Consider the following 26081-nt stretch of genomic DNA (forward strand, 5'->3'; position numbering starts at 1 on the left):
CATGACAACCTGAGTGTTGTTACTGTCTCTAGGACGGTCTCTGCTGCCCCCTGGTGACAGGTGGAACCATGACAACCTGAGTGTTGTTAATGTCTCTAGGACGGTCTCTGCTGCCCTCTGGTGACAGGTGAAACCATGACAACCTGAGTGTTGTTAATGTCTCTAGGACGGTCTCTGCTGCCCTCTGGTGACAGGTGAAACCATGACAACCTGAGTGTTGTTAATGTCTCTAGGACGGTCTCTGCTGCCCTCTGGTGACAGATAAAACCATGACAACCTGAGTGTTGTTAATGTCTCTAGGACGGTCTCTGCTGCCCTCTGGTGACAGGTGGAACCATGACAACCTGAGTGTTGTTAATGTCTCTAGGACGGTCTCTGCTGTCCCCTGGTGACAGATAAAACCATGACAACCTGAGTGTTGTTAATGTCTCTAGGACGGTCTCTGCTGCCCCCTGGTGACAGGTGAAACCATGACAACCTGAGTGTTGTTAATGTCTCTAGGAAGGTCTCTGCTGCCCTCTGGTGACAGGTGAAACCATGACAACCTGAGTGTTGTTAATGTCTCTAGGACGGTCTCTGCTGCCCCTGGTGACAGATAAGACCATGACAACCTGAGTGTCCTTAATGTCTCTAGGACGGTCTCTGCTGCCCTCTGGTGACAGGTGAAACCATGACAACCTGAGTGTTGTTAATGTCTCTAGGACGGTCTCTGCTGCCCTCTGGTGACAGATAAAACCATGACAACCTGAGTGTAGTTAATGTCTCTAGGACGGTCTCTGCTGCCCCCTGGTGACAGGTGGAACCATGACAACCTGAGTGTTGTTAATGTCTCTAGGACGGTCTCTGCTGCCCTCTGGTGACAGGTGGAACCATGACAACCTGAGTGTTGTTAATGTCTCTAGGACGGTCTCTGCTGCCCCCTGGTGACAGGTGGAACCATGACAACCTGAGTGTTGTTAATGTCTCTAGGACGGTCTCTGCTGCCCTCTGGTGACAGGTGAAACCATGACAACCTGAGTGTTGTTAATGTCTCTAGGACGGTCTCTGCTGCCCTCTGGTGACAGGTGGAACCATGACAACCTGAGTGTTGTTAATGTCTCTAGGACGGTCTCTGCTGTCCTCTGGTGACAGATAAAACCATGACAACCTGAGTGTAGTTAATGTCTCTAGGACGGTCTCTGCTGCCCTCTGGTGACAGGTGGAACCATGACAACCTGAGTGTTGTTAATGTCTCTAGGACGGTCTCTGCTGCCCCCTGGTGACAGGTGGAACCATGACAACCTGAGTGTCGTTAATGTCTCTAGGACGGTCTCTGCTGCCCTCTGGTGACAGGTGAAACCATGACAACCTGAGTGTTGTTACTGTTGTTACTACAGCATCCTGGAGTCGTCTCTTCACTGTTGATGTTGAGACTGGTGTTTTGCGTGTACTATTTAATGAAGCTGCCAGTTGAGGACTTGGTCTCTTAGCAGAGATAGTATGTAATGTGTTGATAAATGTCTTATTGGTCTCTTAACATAGATAGAACGTAATGTGTTGATAAATGTCATATTGGTCTCTTAGCAGAGATAGTATGTTGGTGCGTGTTGTGTTTGTCTGTTAGACCAGGGTTTTGGAATACTTGCCCTACTGACCTATCACTAACAGCACTATCAACAAGGCAGGTCCTACAGGCCCTAGTTTCTACCTTCTTAACAACACTATCAACAAGGCAGGTCCTACAGGCCCTAGTTTCTACCTTCTTAACAGCACTATAAACAAGGCAGGTCCTACAGGCCCTAGTTTCTACCTTCTTAACAACACTATCAACAAGACAGGTCATACAGGCCCTAGTTTCTACCTTCTTAACAACACTATCAACAAGGCAGGTCCTACAGGCCCTAGTTTCTACCTTCTTAACAACACTATCAACAAGGCAGGTCCTACAGGCCCTAGTTTCTACCTTCTTAACAGCACTATCAACAAGGCAGGTCCTACAGGCCCTAGTTTCTACCTTCTTAACAGCACTATCAACAAGGCAGGTCCTACAGGCCCTAGTTTCTACCTTCTTAACAACACTATCAACAAGGCAGATCCTACAGGCCCTGGTTTCTACCTTCTTAACAGCACTATAAACAAGGCAGGTCCTACAGGCCCTAGTTTCTACCTTCTTAACAACACTATCAACAATGCAGGTCAGGTCATACAGGCCCTAGTTTCTACTTTCTTAACAACACTATCAACAATGCAGGTCCTACAGGCCCTAGTTTCTACCTTCTTAACAGCACTATCAACAAGGCAGGTACTACAGGCCCTAGTTTCTACCTTCTTAACAACACTATCAACAAGGCAGGTCCTATAGGCCCTAGTTACTACCTTCATAACAACACTATCAACAAGGCAGGTCCTACAGGCCCTAGTTTCTACTTTCTTAACAACACTATCAACAATGCAGGTCCTACAGGCCCTAGTTTCTACCTTCTTAACAACACTATCAACAATGCAGGTCCTACAGGCCCTAGTTTCTACTTTCTTAACAACACTATCAACAATGCAGGTCCTACAGGCCCTAGTTTCTACCTTCTTAACAACACTATCAACAAGGCAGGTCCTACAGGCCCTAGTTTCTAGACCTTCTTAACAACACTATCAACAATGCAGGTCCTACAGGCCCTAGTTTCTACTTTCTTAACAACACTATCAACAATGCAGGTCCTACAGGCCCTAATTTCTACCTTCTTAACAACACTATCAACAAGGCAGGTCCTACAGGCCCTAGTTTCTATCTTCTTAACAGCACTATAAACAAGGCAGGTCCTACAGGCCCTAGTTTCTACCTTCTTAACAGCACTATCAACAAGGCAGGTCCTACAGGCCCTAGTTTCTACCTTCTTAACAGCACTATCAACAAGGCAGGTCCTACAGGCCCTAGTTTATACCTTCTTAACAGCACTATCAACAAGGCAGGTCCTACAGGCCCTAGTTTATACCTTCTTAACAGCACTATCAACAAGGCAGGTCCTACAGGCCCTAGTTTCTACCTTCTTAACAACACTATCAACAAGGCAGGTCCTACAGGCCCTTGTTTCTACCTTCTTAACAACACTATCAACAAGGCAGGTCCTACAGGACCTAGTTTCTACCTTCTTAACAGCACTATCAACAAGGCAGGTCATACAGGCCCTAGTTTCTACCTTCTTAACAACACTATCAACAAGGCAGGTCCTACAGGCCCTAGTTTCTACCTTCTTAACAACACTATCAACAAGGCAGGTCCTACAGGCCCTAGTTTCTACCTTCTTAACAACACTATCAACAAGGCAGGTCCTACAGGCCCTAGTTTCTACCTTCTTAACAACACTATCAACAAGGCAGGTCCTACAGGCCCTAGTTTCTACCTTCTTAACAACACTATCAACAAGGCAGGTCCTACAGGCCCTAGTTTCTACCTTCTTAACAACACTATCAACAAGGTAGGTCCTACAGGCCCTAGTTTCTACCTTCTTAACAACACTATCAACAAGGCAGGTCCTACAGGCCCTAGTTTCTACCTTCTTAACAGCACTATCAACAAGGCAGGTCCTACAGGCCCTAGTTTCTACCTTCTTAACAGCACTATCAACAAGGCAGGTCCTACAGGCCCTAGTTTCTACCTTCTTAACAACACTATCAACAAGGCAGGTCCTACAGGCCCTAGTTTCTACCTTCTTAACAACACTATCAACAAGGCAGGTCCTACAGGCCCTAGTTTCTACCTTAACAACACTATCAACAAGGCAGGTCCTACAGGCCCTAGTTTTGTCGCACCTTGACTACTGTTCAGTCGTGTGGTCAGGTGCCACAAAATAGGACAAGAAAATTGCAATTGTCTCATAACAGGGCAGCACGGCTGGTCTTTGGATGTACACAGAGAGCTAATATTAATAATTCTCCATTTTCAGAATGTCAAACTCTCCTGGCTGAAAATGGAGGAGAGATTGACTTTATCACTACTTTTATTTATGAGAGGTATTGACATGTTGAATGCTCGGACACCCATTCATACCCCACAAGACATGTCACGAGAGCTCTTCACAGTCCCAAGTACAGAACAGACTATGGGAGGCGTACAGTACTACATAGAGCCATGACTACATGGAACTCTATTCCACAGTACTACATAGAGCCATGACTACATGGAACTCTATTCCACAGTACTACATAGAGCCATGACTACATGGAACTCTATTCCACAGTACTACATAGAGCCATGACTACATGGAACTCTATTCCACAGTACTACATAGAGCCATGACTACATGGAACTCTATTCCACAGTACTACATAGAGCCATGACTACATGGAACTCAATTCCACAGTCCTACATAGAGACATGACTACATGGAACTCTATTCCACAGTCCTACATAGAGCCATGACTACATGGAACTCAATTCCACAGTCCTACATAGAGACATGACTACATGGAACTCTATTCCACAGTACTACATAGAGCCATGACTACATGGAACTCTATTCCACAGTACTACATAGAGCCATGACTACATGGAACTCAATTCCACAGTCCTACATAGAGCCATGACTACATGGAACTCTATTCCACAGTACTACATAGAGCCATGACTACATGGAACTCTATTCCACAGTACTACATAGAGCCATGACTACATGGAACTCTATTCCACAGTACTACATAGAGCCATGACTACATGGAACTCTATTCCACCTACATAGAGCCATGACTACATGGAACTCTATTCCACAGTACTACATAGAGCCATGACTACATGGAACTCTATTCCACAGTACTACATAGAGCCATGACTACATGGAACTCTATTCCACAGTACTACATAGAGCAATGACTACATGGAACTCTATTCCACAGTACTACATAGAGCCATGACTACATGGAACTCTATTCCACAGTACTACATAGAGCCATGACTACATGGAACTCTATTCCACAGTACTACATAGAGCCATGACTACATGGAACTCTATTCCACAGTACCACATAGAGCCATGACTACATGGAACTCTATTCCACAGTACTACATAGAGCCATGACTACATGGAACTCTATTCCACAGTACTACATAGAGCCATGACTACATGGAACTCTATTCCACATCAAGTAACTGACACAAGTAGTAAAATTGGATTGAAAAAACATTAAAAAACACTATGGAACAGCGAGGACTGTGAAGCAACACAAACATTGGCACAGACACACATGATAACATACACACACGATAACATACACACTATACATACACATGGATTTACTACTGTAGATATGTGGTAGTGGTGGAGTAGGGCCAGAGGGCACACAGTGTGTTGTGAAATCTGTGAATGTATTATAATGTTTTTAAAATGTTATAACTGCCTTAATTTTGCTGGACCCCAGGAAGAGTAGCTTCTGCCTTGGCAGGAATTAATGGGGATCCACAATAAACCCCAGGAAGAGTAGCTGCTGCCTTGGCAGGAACTAATGGGGATCCATAATAAACCCCAGGAAGAGTAGCTTCTGCCTTGGCAGGAATTAATGGGGATCCATAATAAACCCCAGGAAGAGTAGATGCTGCCATGGCAGGAACTAATGGGGATCCATAATAAACCCCAGGAAGAGTAGCTGCTGCCTTGGCAGGAACTAATGGGGATCCATAATAAACCCCAGGAAGAGTAGCTTCTGCCTTGGCAGGAATGAATGGGGATCCACAATAAACCCCAGGAAGAGTAGCTGCTGCCTTGGCAGGAATTAATGGGGATCCACAATAAACCCCAGGAAGAGTAGCTGCTGCCTTGGCAGGAACTAATGGGGATCCATAATAAACCCCAGGAAGAGTAGCTGCTGCCTTGGCTGGAACTAATGGGGATCCGTAATAAACCCCAGGAAGAGTAGCTGCTGACCTAGGCAGGAACTAATGGGGATCCATAATAAACCCCAGGAAGAGTAGCTGCTGCCTTGGCAGGAACTAATGGGGATCCATAATAAACCCCAGGAAGAGTAGCTGCTGTCTTGGCAGGAACTAATGGGGATCCATAATAAACCCCAGGAAGAGTAGCTGCTGTCTTGGCAGGAACTAATGGGGATCCATAATAAACCCCAGGAAGAGTAGCTGCTGCCTTGGCAGGAACCAATGGGGATCCATAATAAACCCCAGGAAGAGTAGCTGCTGCCTCGGCAGGAACTAATGGGGATCCATAATAAATACAAGTAGAAATCACTCCCACTTCTCTATAGAAGGTTGATAGCATTCACAGCTCCCCCACTAAACCTCATGGCGGTTGATCAGTCCCAAACCCACCTTGTTACCTTGTTCCTCTGGTTTAACATCTGTTTCTCCTTTCTCATTCCAGATGATGTCCTGCAACTTGTGACATCCAACCAGGAAAACAACTGACCCCTTAACCCCCCCGCCCCTCCACCACCCCTTCTCCAGACTATCTCAGGAGACCTTCTTCTATTCCTAAACACCCTAATCAACTACTTCTGACCCCTGGATTGACCCCTGGATTGACCCCTGGATTGACCCCTGGATTGACCCCTGGATTGACCCCTGGATTGACCCCTGGATTGACCCCTGGATGGACCCCTGGATAGACCCCTGGATTGACCCCTGGATGGACCCCTGGATTGACCCCTGGATTGACCCCTGGATGGACCCCTGGATTGACCCCTGGATGGACCCCTGGATGGACCCCTGGATTGACCCCTGGATGGACCCCTGGATTGACCCCTGGATGGACCCCTGGATGGACCCCTGGATTGACCCCTGGATTGACCCCTGGATGGACCCCTGGATTGACCCCTGGATTGACCCCTGGATGGACCCCTGGATTGACCCCTGGATTGACCCCTGGATGGACCCCTGGATGGACCCCTGGATTGACCCCTGGATGGACCCCTGGATGGACCCCTGGATTGACCCCTGGATGGACCCCTGGATGGACCCTGGATTGACCCCTGGATGGACCCCTGGATGGACCCCTGGATTGACCCCTGGATTGACCCCTGGATTGACCCCTGGATTGACCCCTGGATTGACCCCTGGATGGACCCCTGGATTGACCCCTGGATGGACCCCTGGATGGACCCCTGGATTGACCCCTGGATTGACCCCTGGATGGACCCCTGGATTGACCCCTGGATTGACCCCTGGATGGACCCCTGGATTGACCCCTGGATTGACCCCTGGATTGAACCGTCTGCTGTTCAGAAGTAGAGACGGTATATCTTCTTCCTTTCTTATTTAAAACACTTGGGTGGAAAAACACACTGCCTTTAATCACCTTTCCCACTATCCTAGTTCCTAACATGCACCACTTGTGATAGACCTGCACTTCGCCTAAAATCCCCACAAAAGAACACAAGTGTTTATATGATTCCATTCACACTCCCTCTGCTCTCCATCAACTGTTTGACAGACCTCTCTGGTAATATGGAGACCAAGCAACTCCAGAAGGTTGTTCTCGAGCACACGGAGGAAAAGGACTGACCCCTCCCTGGAGGTGAGTGTGTTGTGATCATGGTTGATTGGATTCAGACCTGTGAGATCTTGGATGAAATGTAAACCTGTACCAAAAGAATAAGTCAATCTAATCAATTCCTTTTGTCAGTTGATTTATGGAGGTTTCTTTTTATTGTGTATTTATAATATAAATAATAATAATAATATATGCCATTTAGCAGACGCTTTTATCCAAAGCGACTTACAGTCATGTGTGCATACATTCTACGTATGGGTGGTCCCGGGGATCGAACCCACTACCCTGGCGTTACAAGCGCCATGCTCTACCAACTGAGCTACAGAAGGACCATTTGCCCCCAGTATTCCACATAGCAATACCTACACACTACCAGAGGTTCCCCCACAACATCATAAAAACCAGCTCTGCCCACTTTAAGCTCAGGTAGAGAATACGTTAAATGTCATTATGACTCTGCCCAATGATGAAAATATGTGGTGTTTATTTATCATGGACCCTATTTGGATAGCCTATCTTTTAGTTTGAATACAAATGAATGATCGTATATTTCTTCACCAGGAGATCCTCATAACAGAGGACTCATGGGGATATATGTCTGGACATTGCATCTTACAGATAAGTGATACATCATTAAAATGTACTTTTGTGACATCATGAAATATAGACAAGGGATGATTAATCGGGAATTGCTGCTTTAAAATATATATTTTTTTACACTTTAATTTTTTTTTTGATCAAGGCCATAATACCAATATCCCATTTTCCTGATGCAGTTTTTTTTTGTCTCCTAGGAACTGCTGTGCTTCGTGACTGGATGGTTGGTGGACAAGCACTCACACACACGTTGAAATAGCTGATTTAATTAAGTTGCCGTCATTAATCTGACTTTTGATGCAGTGTTGTCTTTTATCTATATAAAGTATATAGGGCAGGTAGCCTAGTGGTTAGAGTGTAGAGGCGGCAGGTAGCCTAGTGGTCAGAGTGTAGAGGCGGCAGGGTAGCCTAGTGGTTAGAGTGTAGAGGCGGCAGGGTAGCCTAGTGGTCAGAGTGTAGAGGCGGAAGGGTAGCCTAGTGGTTAGAGTGTAGAGGCGGCAGGGTAGCCTAGTGGTTAGAGTGTAGAGGGGACAGGGTAGCCTAGTGGTTGGTTAGGGGCGGCAGGTATCCTAGTGGTTAGAGTGTAGAGGTGGCAGGGTAGCCTAGTGGTCAGAGTGTAGAGGCGGCAGGGTAGCCTAGTGGTTAGAGTGTAGAGGCGGCAGGGTAGCCTAGTGGTTAGAGTGTAGAGGCGGCAGGGTAGCCTAGTGGTTAGAGTGTAGAGGCGGCAGGGTAGCCTAGTGGTTAGAGTGGAGGGGCAGGGTAGCCTAGTGGTAGTCTAGCCTAGTGGTTAGAGTGTAGAGGCGGCAGGGTAGCCTAGTGGTTAGAGTGTAGAGGTGGCAGGGTAGCCTAGTGGTCAGGTGTAGAGGCGGCAGGGTAGCCTAGTGGTTAGAGTGTAGAGGCGGCAGGGTAGCCTAGTGGTTAGAGTGTAGAGGCGGCAGGGTAGCCTAGTGGTTAGAGTGTGGAGGCGGCAGGGTAGCCTAGTGGTCAGAGTGTAGAGGCGGCAGGGTAGCCTAGTGGTTAGAGTGTAGAGGCGGCAGGGTAGCCTAGTGGTTAGAGTGTAGAGGCGGCAGGGTAGCCTAGTGGTTAGAGTGTAGAGGCGGCAGGGTAGCCTAGTGGTCAGAGTGTAGAGGCGGCAGGGTAGCCTAGTGGTTAGAGTGTGGAGGCGGCAGGGTAGCCTAGTGGTTAGAGTGTAGAGGCGGCAGGGTAGCCTAGTGGTTAGAGTGTAGAGGCGGCAGGGTAGCCTAGTGGTTAGAGTGTAGAGGCGGCAGGGTAGCCTAGTGGTTAGGTGTAGAAGCGGCAGGGTAGCCTAGTGGTTAGAGTGTAGAGGCGGCAGGGTAGCCTAGTGGTTAGAGTGTAGAGGTGGCAGGGTAGCCTAGTGGTTAGAGTGTAGAGGCGGCAGGGTAGCCTAGTGGTTAGAGTGTAGAGGCGGCAGGGTGGCCTAGTGGTTAGAGTGTAGAGGTGGCAGGGTAGCCTAGTGGTTAGAGTGTGGAGGTGGCAGGGTAGCCTAGTGGTTAGAGTGTAGAGGCGGCAGGGTAGCCTAGTGGTTAGAGTGTAGAGGCGGCAGGGTAGCCTAGTGGTTATAGTGTAGAGGTGGCAGGGTAGCCTAGTGGTTAGAGCGTTGGACTAGTAACCGGAAGGTTGCAAGTTCAAAACCCCCGAGCTGACAAGGTACAAATCACTGTTCCTAGGCCGTCATTGAAAATAAGAATTTGTTCTTAACTGACTTGCCTGGTTAAATAAAGATCAAATAAAATATATATACCGTATAGGCCTACTGCAGGAATTACAAAATCAAATCAAATTGTATTTGTCACATACACATATTTAGCAGATGTTGTATTGAAATGCTTGTGTTCCTAGCATCAACAGTGCAGTAGTATCTAACTAAATGCTTGTGTTCCTAGCTCCAACAGTGCAGTAGTATCTAACAATACACACATCTAAACGTAAAAGAATGGAATTAAGAAATATATAAATATTAGGACGAGCAATGTCAGAGTGGCATTGACTAAAATACTGTAGAATAGAATACAGTATGCACATTAGAAATTAGTAAAGCAGTATGTAAACATGATTCAAGTGACCAGTGATTCAATGGGTGTAGGGTTGGGTGGTAGCCAGCTAGTGATGGCTATTTAACAGTCTGATGGCCTTGCGATAGAAGCTGTTTTTCAGTCTCCCTGTCTGTACTGACCTCGCTTTCTGGATGCCATCGGGGTGAACAGGCCGTGGTTCGGGTGGTTGATGTCCTTGGTGATCTTTTTGGCCTTCCTGTGACATCGGGTGCTGTAGGTGTCCTGGAGGGCTGGCAGTGTGCCCCCAGTGATGCGTTCGGCAGACCGCATCACCCTCTGGAGAGCCTTACGGTTGTGGGCGGTGCAGTTGCCGTACCAGGCGGTGAAACAGCCTGACAGGATGCTCTCGATTGTGCATCTGTAAAAGTTTGTGAGGGTCTTACAGGTCAAGCCAAATTTCTTCAGCCCTCTGAGGTTGGAGAGGGGCTGTTGCGCCTTCTTCACCACACTGTCTGTGTGGTTGGAACATTTCAGATTGTCTGTGATGTGGACGTCGAGGAACTTGAAGCTTTTCACCTTCTTCACTGCAGTCCCGTTGATGTGGAAAGGGACGTGCTCCCGCTGCTGTTTCCTGAAGTCCACAATGAGCTCCTTCATTTTGTTGACAATAAGGGAGAGGTTATTTTCCTGGCACCACTCTGCCAGGGCCCTCACCTCCTCCCTGTAGGCTGTCTTGTCATTGTTGGTAATCAGGCCTACTACTGTTGTGCCATCTGCAAACTTGATGATTGAGTTGGAGGCGTGTGTGGCCACGCAGTCATGGGTGATCAGGGAGCACAGGAGGGGGCTGAGCACGCACCCTTGTGGGGCCCCTGTGTTGAGGATCAGCGAAGTGGAGGTGTTGTTTCCTACCTTCACCACCTGGGGGCGGCCCGTCAGGAAGTCCAGGACGCAGTTGCACAGGGCGGGGTTCAGACCCAGGGCCCCGGGCTTAAAGATGAGCTTGGAGGATACTATGGTGTTGAAGGCTGAGCTATAGTCAATGAACAGCATTCTTACACAGGTATTCCTCTTGTTCATATTGGATAGGGCAGTGTGCAGTGCAATGGTGATTGCATCATCTGTGGATCTATTGGGGCGGTATGCAAATTGAATTGGGTCTAGGGTGTCAGGTAAGGTAGAGGTGATATGATCCTTGGTAGAGGCAGAAACATTTGAGTTTCAATCCTGCAGAAATAAAATTATTGTGCAGTATTGCTCCTGTAGGTTAGTCCTACGAGAAAAATTATTAAAATGCAGGTATTATGTGTATGATTCCTGTAGGAACAGTAAGACTCGTGCAGAATTGGTCCTGCAAAACCATTCCTGCAGAAATCATCTAAACTAAATTCTGAGGGACTTCCTGCAATAATTTTGTGTAGGAATCCTGCAGGAATTGTAAGAATCGGGCAGGATTGGTCCTGCAAAACCATTCCTGCAGGAATCCTGATGGTTGTCTGCCAGGAAAATTATCACAGAAATCCTGTGGGATTTCCTGAAGGACTCCTGCAGAAGAATCATGCAGGAATCCTGTGGGACATTTTTGTAAGGGTTGTTTTTCAAATTTAGAAACAGAAAATGAAAAATGTGTCGTTTTTCCATTCTCCGTTTTGACTCGGAAATCAAAATAACAAATCATACAGTACATGGAAGTGTTTCTAAAATCCCCCGCGGGGAAAAATAATGGTGTGGAAAAACGATTGTAACCATTTCCGAGTTTGACCACTAGGTTGTATGGGTATTATAAATCATACTCCTAGAAGCGTCTACCTAAATGACTAAAATAAAAAAAATACATGTAAATGGAAAAAAATAAAAATAATTCGACTTGCAGGGGTATCCTTCTCGGGGAGTTTAGTGAAAACACTGGCCATAACCAACAGAGGGCATTGTGGGAGAATGTGTCAGCTCTGAGGGGGACGACGACGTGTAAATCTTAATAACGGGGAGAGAAGACGGATCGGGACTCTCTCAAAACGACACACAAAAAAAAGATTCATCATGAACCGTCCGACATCAAAGTGTATCATGCTAAACATCTAACGGAAAGCGATTGAATGTGTTTGATTCGGTCTTCAATGGCTCGTAAGACGTCGTCCAAAAACCACTTTATCTAAGTTGGCGTTGCTAAGGACAGTTGGCTAACTAGCTAGCGTTGTGGTTAGCATTATCTTCTCTCTCCAACGGAGGACAAGGGGGAACAGTTGGACGCACTGCTCGGCTAGCGGGCTGTTAGGCTAGCAACTTAGCTAACTTAGTTACGTTGTTTCTTTATACCCGACTCACTCAGTTTGACAATTTAACTTCAAAGAAAATAATTGTGAATGTATGACGTTTTTTGTTGTTGTATTTAGCTACTACTAGAGCTATCAGCTAACAAACCAGCAAGATTATCATATTCATAAAAGTGTTGCTTTGAGATTTGAAGCATTTGATCCAGACCCTGTTGGAAGGACAGCAGCAGATCAGCTGTGATGGCTACAGATATTATCGAGAGTGAGGTGGTGTTGAAGGCTGCGGGTGATAACGATGCGAGTCTGAACAATAGCCCAGACCTAGACACACCCAGGATGTATGAGAGCCTGGGAGGAGATATCAGAGACACTCCGAGCCCTTCGTCTTCGGCAGTGTCAGGAGGAGAAGAGGAGGAAGATTTAGAAGACCTGCAAAACAGCAGCACAGAGCTTTCATTGGAAAATGGCGAAGAGGCCGCAGGAGCAGGGCTTCAGAGGCCAACCCAAACAGGAGGTCCGCCGCAGGAAACGGTGACTCCAGACAATGGAGAAAAACAGGAGGAAAGGGTGGAGGTGGTGCTATGCTCCACTCCCGTCAGAATGCCCCAGACATACTCGACCTCTGGACATAATGGAAGGTATGCGCTCCCTTCTTTCTCACCTCTGTGCTATCTTGTACACTTTAGTTAGAACAGTTTTATGTCAATACCTATACAGGAAGACTGCAGTCTGCCTAGAGCTGCTTATTATCAATGTTATTGTGCTGACGTCCTTTATTGTCAGCGTGATGGCATCAATATTAGGCATGTTACTGATATCGCAGCCAGCTATCCCAGGAACTTGCAACAACACAAACCTGCCAAATACCAACACACATCAATTCAAAATCCTATTTTCCCCAAAACCTAACTGCTAAACCCAACCCCAAACTCTAACCCTAAACCCAACCCCACAGGGATGATTTTCCTCGTTTAACTATCCTTGTGGGGACTTTGGGGATTTCATTTCCCCGTGAGGATAGAAGAACAAGACCACACACACACACAATGATCAACACTACTCCATACTACCATGGTGGACAGCATCAGTTTACTCTGTCTACCACTGATTTCTCTTGCTGTGTATAACATTAGGCCTGCTGAATAAACAGGTCTCTGACTTCATTAAGTTTAGTTCATTAATTGGCAGACTGAACTGTCATTTACTCAGCGTTTATACAGTTAGTTTTAGAGAATCACATTAGACTGTCATGGTTGAGTGTACAGTGTTTAATAGTCATGTACAGGGCTACAGGTGTTATTACAGTGTTTACTAGTCACATGTACAGGGTTACAGGTGTTATTACAGTGTTTAATAGTCATGTACAGGGCTACAGGTGTTATTACAGTGTTTAATAGTCATGTACAGGGTTACAGGTGTTATTACAGTGTTTAATAGTCATGTACAGGGTTGCTGGTGTTATTACAGTGTTTAATAGTCATGTACAGGGTAGCAGGTGTTATTACAGTGTTTAATAGTCATGTACAGGGTAGCAGGTGTTATTACAGTGTTTAATAGTCACATGTACAGGGTTGCAGGTGTTATTACAGTGTTTAATAGTCATGTACAGGGTTACAGGTGTTATTACAGGGTACAGTGTTTAATAGTCATGTACAGGGTTACAGGTGGTATTACAGTGTTTAATAGTCATGTACAGGGTTACAGGTGTTATTGCAGTGTTTAATAGTCATGTACAGGGTTACAGGTGTTATTACAGGGTACAGTGTTTAATAGTCACATGTACAGGGTTACAGGTGTTATTACAGTGTTTAATAGTCATGTACAGGGTTACAGGTGTTATTGCAGTGTTTAATAGTCATGTACAGGGTTACAGGTGTTATTACAGGGTACAGTGTTTAATAGTCATGTACAGGGTTACAGGTGTTATTGCAGTGTTTAATAGTCATGTACAGGGTTACAGGTGTTATTACAGTGTTTAATAGTCACATGTACAGGGTTACAGGTGTTATTACAGTGTTTAACCTGTTAGACCTATAGGGGCAGTATTTCATTTTTGGATAAAAAGACGTGCCCATTTTTAGTGCAATATTTTGTCACGAAAAGATGCTCGACTATGCTTGGAATTGATAGTTTTGGAAAGAAGACACTCTGACGTTTCCAGAACTGCAAAGATTTTCACTGTGAGTGCCATAGAACAAAATCTACAGGCAAAACCAAGATGTTTGAGTGACCAGGAAATCAACAGGATTTCTGGAGGCACGTTTTCCATGATCTCCTTATATGGCTGTGAATGCGACAGGAATGAACGGACACTTCCTATCGTTTCCCCCAGGTGTCTGCAGCATTGTGACGTATTTGTAGGCATATCATTGGAAGATTGACCATAAGAGCCTACAATTACCAAGTGTCCCGCACGGTGTCTGCGTGGAAATTGGTGCGCAAAAGTCAGGTACCAGTATTTTTCCATCCGAATCAGAGAAGAATGCACGCTTCTAGGACTGGCATTTCAATGAAGAGATATATGACAAAACACCTTGAGGATTTATTCAAACAACGTTTTCCATGTTTCAGTGTTACAGGTGCTACAGGTGTTATTACAGTGTTTAATAGTCATGTACAGGGTAGCAGGTGTTATTACATTGTTTAATAGTCACATGTACAGGGTAGCAGGTGTTATTACATTGTTTAATAGTCACATGTACAGGGTTGCAGGTGTTATTACAGTGTTTAATAGTCACATGTACAGGGTAGCAGGTGTTATTACAGTGTTTAATAGTCACATGTACAGGGTAGCAGGTGTTATTACATTGTTTAATAGTCACATGTACAGGGTTGCAGGTGTTATTACAGTGTTTAATAGTCACATGTACAGGGTAGCAGGTGTTATTACAGGGTTTAATAGTCACATGTACAGGGTAGCAGGTGTTATTACAGGGTACAGTGAAAATCTTATGCTCCGAGCTCCAACTTGCAGGACTAAGTTACATGAAATAATGAAAATGGTAATAAAAAACTCAACAGTATGAACAAAAAGAGCACTAACTGGAGCAGTGATGAATAAATACATTGGGGTGGAGGCAGAGTAAAGACTGTTGAGGTGGAATGACCGTAGGGGGAGAGGTGTGACCGTAGGGGGAGAGGTGTGACCGTAGGGGGAGTGGTGTGACCGTTTTGGGGTAATGACCGTAGGGGGAGAGGTGTGACCGTTTTGGGGTAATGACCGTAGGGGGAGAGGCGTGACCGTTTTGGTGTAATGACCGTAGGGGGAGAGGCGTGACCGTTTTGGGGTAATGACCGTAGGGGGAGAGGCGTGACCGTTTTGGGGTAATGAACGTAGGGGGAGAGGCGTGACTGTTTTGGGGTAATGACCGTAGGGGGAGAGGCGTGACCGTTTTGGGGTAATGACCGTAGGGAGAGAGGCGTGACTGTTTTGGGGTAATGACCGTAGGGGGAGGGGCGTGACCGTTTTGGGGTCATGACCGTAGGGGGAGGGGCGTGACCGTTTTGGGGTCATGACCGTAGGGGGAGAGGCGTGACCGTTTTGGGGTAATGACCGTAGGGGGAGAGGCGTGACCGTTTTGGGGTAATGACCGTAGGGGGAGAGGCGTGACCGTTTTGGGGTAATGACCGTAGGGGGAGAGGCGTGACCGTTTTGGGGTAATGACCGTAGGGGGAGAGGCGTGACCTATGAGGTGGAATGACCATGACCATAGGGGGAGAGGCGTGACCGTTTTGGGGTAATGACCGTAGGGGGGAGGTGTGACCGTTTTTGGGTAATGACCATAGGGGGGAGGTGTGACCTATGAGGTGGAATGACCATGACCGTAGGGGGAGAGGCGTGACCGTTTTGGGGTAATGACCGTAGGGGGGAGGTGTGACCGTTTTTGGGTAATGACCATAGGGGGAGCGCCGTGACCGTTTTGGGGTAATGACCGTAGGGGGAGCGCCGTGACCGTTGAGAAGGATTGACCGTAGGGGATCAGCAGTGTTTGTTCTTATTTACTGGACATTACATATTGATGAGGACTTTTGAAGTGCTTAGCATAGCAATCCAGAGCCACTACCTGTTCCAGGTGCTGGACAAGCCGCTGGTAACCTCGCAGGAAGTGGTCCAGTGTACGCAGTAGGTGTCCTACCCATCGGGTCCCGCCATTTCTGGTGGGCACCAGTGGTGTGTGCCCAAGAGCCTGGAAGCTGTTTACCAGGTTTGCCCTGTTCAGTGGACTGGTGTGGTAGAAAGTGTAGAGCCCACTGAGGTCTTCTACTTTCTGAAAAATCACGTTGGACCGGATGGCATCAGAACAGGTCAGTTCAAGGCGGTGTGCCATACAGTGGATGCCGATGATGCCCTGTCCCTCTACACCCGGCTGACCACACCATTCTTGGCTCCGGTCATCACACACTCCCTCCATGATGTCTCTGATGGCCCCACTCATCACACACTCCCTCCATGATGTCTCTGATGGCCCCACTCATCACACACTCCCTCCATGATGTCTCTGATGGCCCCACTCATCACACACTCCCTCCATGATGGCTCTGATGGCCCCTCTCATCACACACTCCCTCCATGATGTCTCTGATGGCCCCTCTCATCACACACTCCCTCCATGATGGCTCTGATGGCCCCACTCATCACACACTCCCTCCATGATGTCTCTGATGGCCCCACTCATCACACACTCCCTCCATGATGTCTCTGAATGGCCCCACTCATCACACACTCCCTCCATGATGTCTCTGAATGGCCCCACTCATCACACACTCCCTCCATGATGTCTCTGATGGCCCCACTCATCACACACTCCCTCCATGATGTCTCTGATGGCCCCACTCATCACACACTCCCTCCATGATGTCTCTGATGGCCCCACTCATCACACACTCCCTCCATGATGTCTCTGATGGCCCCTCTCATCACACACTCCCTCCATGATGTCTCTGATGGCCCCTCTCATCACACACTCCCTCCATGATGTCTCTGATGGCCCCTCTCATCACACACTCCCTCCATGATGTCTCTGATGGCCCCACTCATCACACACTCCCTCCATGATGTCTCTGAATGGCCCCACTCATCACACACTCCCTCCATGATGTCTCTGATGGCCCCACTCATCACACACTCCCTCCATGATGTCTCTGATGGCCCCACTCATCACACACTCCCTCCATGATGGCTCTGATGGCCCCTCTCATCACACACTCCCTCCATGATGGCTCTGATGGCCCCACTCATCACACACTCCCTCCATGATGGCTCTGATGGCCCCACTCATCACACACTCCCTCCATGATGGCTCTGATGGCCCCACTCATCACACACTCCCTCCATGATGGCTCTGATGGCCCCACTCATCACACACTCCCTCCATGATGGCTCTGATGGCCCCACTCATCACACACTCCCTCCATGATGTCTCTGATGGCCCCACTCATCACACACTCCCTCCATGATGTCTCTGATGGCCCCACTCATCACACACTCCCTCCATGATGGCTCTGATGGCCCCACTCATCACACACTCCCTCCATGATGGCTCTGATGGCCCCACTCATCACACACTCCCTCCATGATGTCTCTGATGGCCCCACTCATCACACACTCCCTCCATGATGTCTCTGATGGCCCCACTCATCACACACTCCCTCCATGATGTCTCTGATGGCCCCACTCATCACACACTCCCTCCATGATGTCTCTGATGGCCCCACTCATCACACACTCCCTCCATGATGTCTCTGATGGCCCCACTCATCACACACTCCCTCCATGATGTCTCTGATGGCCCCACTCATCACACACTCCCTCCATGATGTCTCTGATGGCCCCACTCATCACACACTCCCTCCATGATGTCTCTGATGGCCCCACTCATCACACACTCCCTCCATGATGTCTCTGATGGCCCCACTCATCACACACTCCCTCCATGATGTCTCTGATGGCCCCACTCATCACACACTCCCTCCATGATGGCTCTGATGGCCCCACTCATCACACACTCCCTCCATGATGTCTCTGAATGGCCCCACTCATCACACACTCCCTCCATGATGTCTCTGATGGCCCCTCTCATCACACACTCCCTCCATGATGTCTCTGATGGCCCCTCTCATCACACACTCCCTCCATGATGTCTCTGATGGCCCCTCTCATCACACACTCCCTCCATGATGTCTCTGATGGCCCCTCTCATCACACACTCCCTCCATGATGTCTCTGATGGCCCCACTCATCACACACTCCCTCCATGATGTCTCTGATGGCCCCTCTCATCACACACTCCCTCCATGATGTCTCTGATGGCCCCACTCATCACACACTCCCTCCATGATGTCTCTGATGGCCCCTCTCATCACACACTCCCTCCATGATGTCTCTGATGGCCCCTCTCATCACACACTCCCTCCATGATGTCTCTGATGGCCCCTCTCATCACACACTCCCTCCATGATGTCTCTGATGGCCCCACTCATCACACACTCCCTCCATGATGTCTCTGATGGCCCCTCTCATCACACACTCCCTCCATGATGGCTCTGATGGCCCCACTCATCACACACTCCCTCCATGATGTCTCTGATGGCCCCTCTCATCACACACTCCCTCCATGATGTCTCTGATGGCCCCTCTCATCACACACTCCCTCCATGATGTCTCTGATGGCCCCTCTCATCACACACTCCCTCCATGATGTCTCTGATGGCCCCTCTCATCACACACTCCCTCCATGATGGCTCTCCATGATCTGATGGCCCCACTCCACACTCCCTCCATGATGTCTCTGATGGCCCCCTCTCATCACACACTCCCTCCATGATGTCTCTGATGGCCCCACTCATCACACACTCCCTCCATGATGTCTCTGATGGCCCCACTCATCACACACTCCCTCCATGATGTCTCTGATGGCCCCACTCATCACACACTCCCTCCATGATGTCTCTGATGGCCCCTCTCATCACACACTCCCTCCATGATGTCTCTGATGGCCCCACTCATCACACACTCCCTCCATGATGTCTCTGATGGCCCCACTCATCACACACTCCCTCCATGATGTCTCTGATGGCCCCACTCATCACACACTCCCTCCATGATGTCTCTGATGGCCCCTCTCATCACACACTCCCTCCATGATGTCTCTGATGGCCCCACTCATCACACACTCCCTCCATGATGTCTCTGATGGCCCCACTCATCACACACTCCCTCCATGATGTCTCTGATGGCCCCACTCATCACACACTCCCTCCATGATGTCTCTGATGGCCCCTCTCATCACACACTCCCTCCATGATGTCTCTGATGGCCCCACTCATCACACACTCCCTCCATGATGTCTCTGATGGCCCCACTCATCACACACTCCCTCCATGATGTCTCTGATGGCCCCACTCATCACACACTCCCTCCATGATGGCTCTGATGGCCCCACTCATCACACACTCCCTCCATGATGGCTCTGATGGCCCCACTCATCACACACTCCCTCCATGATGGCTCTGATGGCCCCACTCATCACACACTCCCTCCATGATGTCTCTGATGGCCCCACTCATCACACACTCCCTCCATGATGTCTCTGATGGCCCCACTCATCACACACTCCCTCCATGATGGCTCTGATGGCCCCACTCATCACACACTCCCTCCATGATGTCTCTGATGGCCCCTCTCATCACACACTCCCTCCATGATGTCTCTGATGGCCCCACTCATCACACACTCCCTCCATGATGTCTCTGATGGCCCCACTCATCACACACTCCCTCCATGATGTCTCTGATGGCCCCACTCATCACACACTCCCTCCATGATGTCTCTGATGGCCCCACTCATCACACACTCCCTCCATGATGTCTCTGATGGCCCCTCTCATCACACACTCCCTCCATGATGGCTCTGATGGCCCCTCTCATCACACACTCCCTCCATGATGTCTCTGATGGCCCCACTCATCACACACTCCCTCCATGATGTCTCTGATGGCCCCACTCATCACACACTCCCTCCATGATGTCTCTGATGGCCCCACTCATCACACACTCCCTCCATGATGTCTCTGATGGCCCCACTCATCACACACTCCCTCCATGATGTCTCTGAATGGCCCCACTCATCACACACTCCCTCCATGATGTCTCTGATGGCCCCACTCATCACACACTCCCTCCATGATGTCTCTGATGGCCCCACTCATCACACACTCCCTCCATGATGTCTCTGATGGCCCCACTCATCACACACTCCCTCCATGATGTCTCTGATGGCCCCTCTCATCACACACTCCCTCCATGATGTCTCTGATGGCCCCTCTCATCACACACTCCCTCCATGATGTCTCTGATGGCCCCTCTCATCACACACTCCCTCCATGATGTCTCTGATGGCCCCACTCATCACACACTCCCTCCATGATGTCTCTGATGGCCCCACTCATCACACACTCCCTCCATGATGTCTCTGATGGCCCCTCTCATCACACACTCCCTCCATGATGTCTCTGATGGCCCCACTCATCACACACTCCCTCCATGATGGCTCTGAATGGCCCCACTCATCACACACTCCCTCCATGATGTCTCTGATGGCCCCACTCATCACACACTCCCTCCATGATGTCTCTGATGGCCCCTCTCATCACACACTCCCTCCATGATGTCTCTGATGGCCCCACTCATCACACACTCCCTCCATGATGTCTCTGATGGCCCCTCTCATCACACACTCCCTCCATGATGTCTCTGATGGCCCCACTCATCACACACTCCCTCCATGATGTCTCTGATGGCCCCTCTCATCACACACTCCCTCCATGATGTCTCTGAATGGCCCCACTCATCACACACTCCCTCCATGATGTCTCTGAATGGCCCCACTCATCACACACTCCCTCCATGATGGCTCTGAATGGCCCCACTCATCACACACTCCCTCCATGATGTCTCTGAATGGCCCCACTCATCACACACTCCCTCCATGATGGCTCTGAATGGCCCCACTCATCACACACTCCCTCCATGATGTCTCTGATGGCCCCACTCATCACACACTCCCTCCATGATGTCTCTGATGGCCCCACTCATCACACACTCCCTCCATGATGTCTCTGATGGCCCCACTCATCACACACTCCCTCCATGATGTCTCTGATGGCCCCACTCATCACACACTCCCTCCATGATGGCTCTGATGGCCCCACTCATCACACACTCCCTCCATGATGTCTCTGATGGCCCCTCTCATCACACACTCCCTCCATGATGGCTCTGATGGCCCCACTCATCACACACTCCCTCCATGATGTCTCTGAATGGCCCCACTCATCACACACTCCCTCCATGATGTCTCTGATGGCCCCACTCATCACACACTCCCTCCATGATGTCTCTGATGGCCCCACTCATCACACACTCCCTCCATGATGTCTCTGATGGCCCCACTCATCACACACTCCCTCCATGATGGCTCTGAATGGCCCCACTCACACACTCCCTCCATGATGTCTCTGATGGCCCCTCTCATCACACACTCCCTCCATGATGTCTCTGATGGCCCCACTCATCACACACTCCCTCCATGATGTCTCTGATGGCCCCTCTCATCACACACTCCCTCCATGATGTCTCTGAATGGCCCCACTCATCACACACTCCCTCCATGATGTCTCTGATGGCCCCTCTCATCACACACTCCCTCCATGATGTCTCTGATGGCCCCACTCATCACACACTCCCTCCATGATGTCTCTGATGGCCCCTCTCATCACACACTCCCTCCATGATGGCTCTGAATGGCCCCACTAATCACACCCTCCCTCCATGAGGTCTCTGAATGGCCCCACTCATCACACACTCCCTCCATGATGTCTCTGATGGCCCCACTCATCACACACTCCCTCCATGATGTCTCTGATGGCCCCTCTCATCACACACTCCCTCCATGATGTCTCTGATGGCCCCACTCATCACACACTCCCTCCATGATGTCTCTGATGGCCCCTCTCATCACACACTCCCTCCATGATGGCTCTGAATGGCCCCACTCATCACACACTCCCTCCATGATGTCTCTGATGGCCCCACTCATCACACACTCCCTCCATGATGTCTCTGATGGCCCCTCTCATCACACACTCCCTCCATGATGTCTCTGATGGCCCCACTCATCACACACTCCCTCCATGATGTCTCTGATGGCCCCTCTCATCACACACTCCCTCCATGATGTCTCTGATGGCCCCACTCATCACACACTCCCTCCATGATGTCTCTGATGGCCCCACTCATCACACACTCCCTCCATGATGGCTCTGATGGCCCCTCTCATCACACACTCCCTCCATGATGTCTCTGATGGCCCCACTCATCACACACTCCCTCCATGATGTCTCTGATGGCCCCTCTCATCACACACTCCCTCCATGATGTCTCTGATGGCCCCTCTCATCACACACTCCCTCCATGATGTCTCTGATGGCCCCACTCATCACACACTCCCTCCATGATGTCTCTGATGGCCCCACTCATCACACACTCCCTCCATGATGGCTCTGATGGCCCCACTCATCACACACTCCCTCCATGATGTCTCTGAATGGCCCCTCTCATCACACACTCCCTCCATGATGTCTCTGATGGCCCCTCTCATCACACACTCCCTCCATGATGTCTCTGATGGCCCCTCTCATCACACACTCCCTCCATGATGTCTCTGATGGCCCCTCTCATCACACACTCCCTCCATGATGTCTCTGATGGCCCCTCTCATCACACACTCCCTCCATGATGTCTCTGATGGCCCCTCTCATCACACACTCCCTCCATGATGTCTCTGATGGCCCCTCTCATCACACACTCCCTCCATGATGTCTCTGGTGTTGGTTATGTGTGCTGCGTCTGCCTTCTCCACCGACTTGATGCCAACAAACTTGGACTCGATCTTTCCCCTGTGACAGAATCTGACATAAACTAACTCCTCCTCTTTCACAGAACTATCTGTGGACCCATCTGACATGATGGAGAGAAATGTGGTGTTTTTCAGATTCTGTCTGAATGTCGTTTCTCTACCGCTGCACCATATTGCATAAACTCCTTGGTCTGCTTCTCATTTCTGTATACTTTTTTCTTCTTCATCCAAACTGCAATAATGAAACATTAGATTCATTCAATAACAATTAAATATATACAATAATGTTATCCAATATAGCTGGCAGTTGATTGTGCTAAATTAGCCTTAAGGATCCACACTATAAGGCTGGTAAAGTCAATTGTGTCACGGTGCTTTAAAATGTAAACGGCATCCGGAGACAAATATTAAAATAGAATGTCACAGAGCCATAGGAAGGCATGGAGATTCATGGCAGCATCAGTAGGCCTATCGTTTTATGGTATTTCTTAGGGCTGGATGATCGTAAAATGTCTATTGTTTAATATTACGCTCTATTGTTGTGGTCCTTCTGTAGCTCAGTTGGTAGAGCATGGCGCTTGTAACGCCAGGGTAGTGGGTTCGATTCCCGGGACCACCCATACGTAGAATGTATGCACACATGACTGACTGTAAGTCGCTTTGGATAAAAGCGTCTGCTAAATGGCATATAGTATTGTTTACGGCAATATTTTTTTTTCAATTGGACGACACTTTGCGTTCTTCCCCATGTCGGGTGGAAGGAAATGTGCAACACAAACAAACATGGAGGATAATGAACGTGACACAGCACGGAGACACAGCGCTCGTACCTAAAAAGAGGAGCTACTTCGGTCACATGGACGTGGTTTGGGTATGAAAAGTCTGACACGGACCAGAAAACCATCCTCTGCCAAATATGCCGCAGGCCGGTCCCGACAACAGACTCAAACACCACTAATCTCTTTTACCACCTACGCAGGAGTCATGTGGAACAGGCCGGTCCCGACAACAGACTCAAACACCACTAACCTCTTTCACCACCTATGCAACAATCATGTGACTCAGTACAGAAAGAGTCTACGGATGACGAGAGTCTACGGATGACGAGAGTCTGCGGATGGCGAGAGTCTGCGGATGGCGAGAGTCTGCGGATGGCGAGAGTCTGCGGATGACGAGAGTCTGCGGATGACGAGAGTCTGCGGATGACGAGAGTCTGCGGATGACGAGTACGGATGGCGAGAGTCTACGATGACGAGAGTCTACGGATGACGAGTCTGCGAATGGCGAGAGTCTACGGATGACGAGAGTCTACGGATGACGAGTCTACGGATGGCGAGAGTCTACGGATGACGAGAGTCTACGGATGGCGAGAGTCTACGGATGGCGAGAGTCTACGGATGGCGAGTCTACGGATGGCGAGAGTCTACGGATGACGAGTCTGCGGATGAGTCTGCGGATGGCGAGAGTCTGCGGATGGCGAGAGTCTGCGGATGGCGAGAGTCTGCGGATGGCGAGAGTCTGCGGATGGCGAGAGTCTGCGGATGGCGAGAGTCTGCGGATGGCGAGAGTCTACGGATGGCGAGAGTCTGCGGATGGCGAGAGTCTGCGGATGGCGAGAGTCTACGGATGGCGAGAGTCTACGGATGGCGAGTCTACGGATGACGAGTCTGCGGATGGCGAGAGTCTGCGGATGGCGAGAGTCTACGGATGACGAGAGTCTACGGATGAGAGTCTACGGATGACGAGTTACGGATGACGTTGCAGGAGGCTTTTACCCGTGGCACACCGTATGGCAAAGAACCACGAAGATGGAAGGAGATAACCGCTGCCGTTACAACTTACATCTGCAAAGACATGGCCCCAACTTACACGGTGGAGAAACGGGGGTTTCGTGAGTTGGTGCCAACTCTCGACCCAAGGTACCAAATGCACGACACGTATTAATGCCAAAATACAATGCCAAACAGGCAAGCCCCCCAAATATATATATATATATATTTACCTATAGTTCAAGTGTTTTCTATTTACCTTTTTTTGATTTTATACATTAATATTTTATATTTTGTTAATTGCTTAATTGAAAATTTGCACAAAGGTTGTAAATAAAAGGAGAAATAACCAAATATGAGTAAATACCTTTTATTTGTTGAGTATAATTCAAAATGTAATAAGAAATAGGCCTTTACATGTGGTCAATGTATATGAACTATTTATTCATTGAATTTACAGAGAATGTGCTGTATGATATGTTGTTGTCGGGATATGAAATGACCTATATCGGGATATTTATTGTTATCGGGATATGACCTATATCGGGATATGACCTATATCGGGATATTTATTGTTATCGGGATATGACCTATATCGGGATATGACCTATATCGGGATATTTATTGTTATCGGGATATGACCTATATCGGGATATGACCTATATCGGGATATTTATTGTTATCGGGATATGACCTATATCGGGATATGTATTGTTATCGGGATATGACCTATATCGGGATATTTATTGTTATCGGGATATGACCTATATCGGGATATGTATTGTTATCGGGATATGAAATGACCTTTTTCACATTGCCCAGCCCTAGTATTTATACACTATTTTGAGGTGAACCAAAGCTTATCAAGAGCTGAGAAATAACCTTCAATACTGGACCATGTCTGCTAAATAGACTTGTAAAAACTAACTACAACAGTACTAGTCTAGCTACAAGACTAACTACATTTTCACTTACTCACACATCCACTCCAAGTCAGAAAGTGGTCTCGCCTTCTTGCCAATGGCATGCACAGTCCTAAACCG

At 48.6% G+C, this 26081-nt stretch overlaps 1 protein-coding gene across 1 annotated transcript in view; it reads left to right on the forward strand.

The window, feature by feature from the left end:
- The first annotated feature begins 11986 nt into the window (after window positions 1-11986).
- bnip2 (BCL2 interacting protein 2) overlaps window positions 11987-26081 on the forward strand; it is a 76889-nt gene continuing 62794 nt past the window's right edge. The window contains exon 1 of the mRNA XM_052517203.1: window positions 11987-12992. Within this exon, the coding sequence (XP_052373163.1) occupies window positions 12595-12992 (398 nt within the window). The 5' untranslated portion in view covers window positions 11987-12594. The remainder of the gene's footprint in view (window positions 12993-26081) is intronic.

This window comes from Oncorhynchus keta, unplaced genomic scaffold (genome assembly GCF_023373465.1).
Source record: "Oncorhynchus keta strain PuntledgeMale-10-30-2019 unplaced genomic scaffold, Oket_V2 Un_scaffold_6048_pilon_pilon, whole genome shotgun sequence".
NCBI lineage: Eukaryota > Metazoa > Chordata > Actinopteri > Salmoniformes > Salmonidae > Oncorhynchus > Oncorhynchus keta.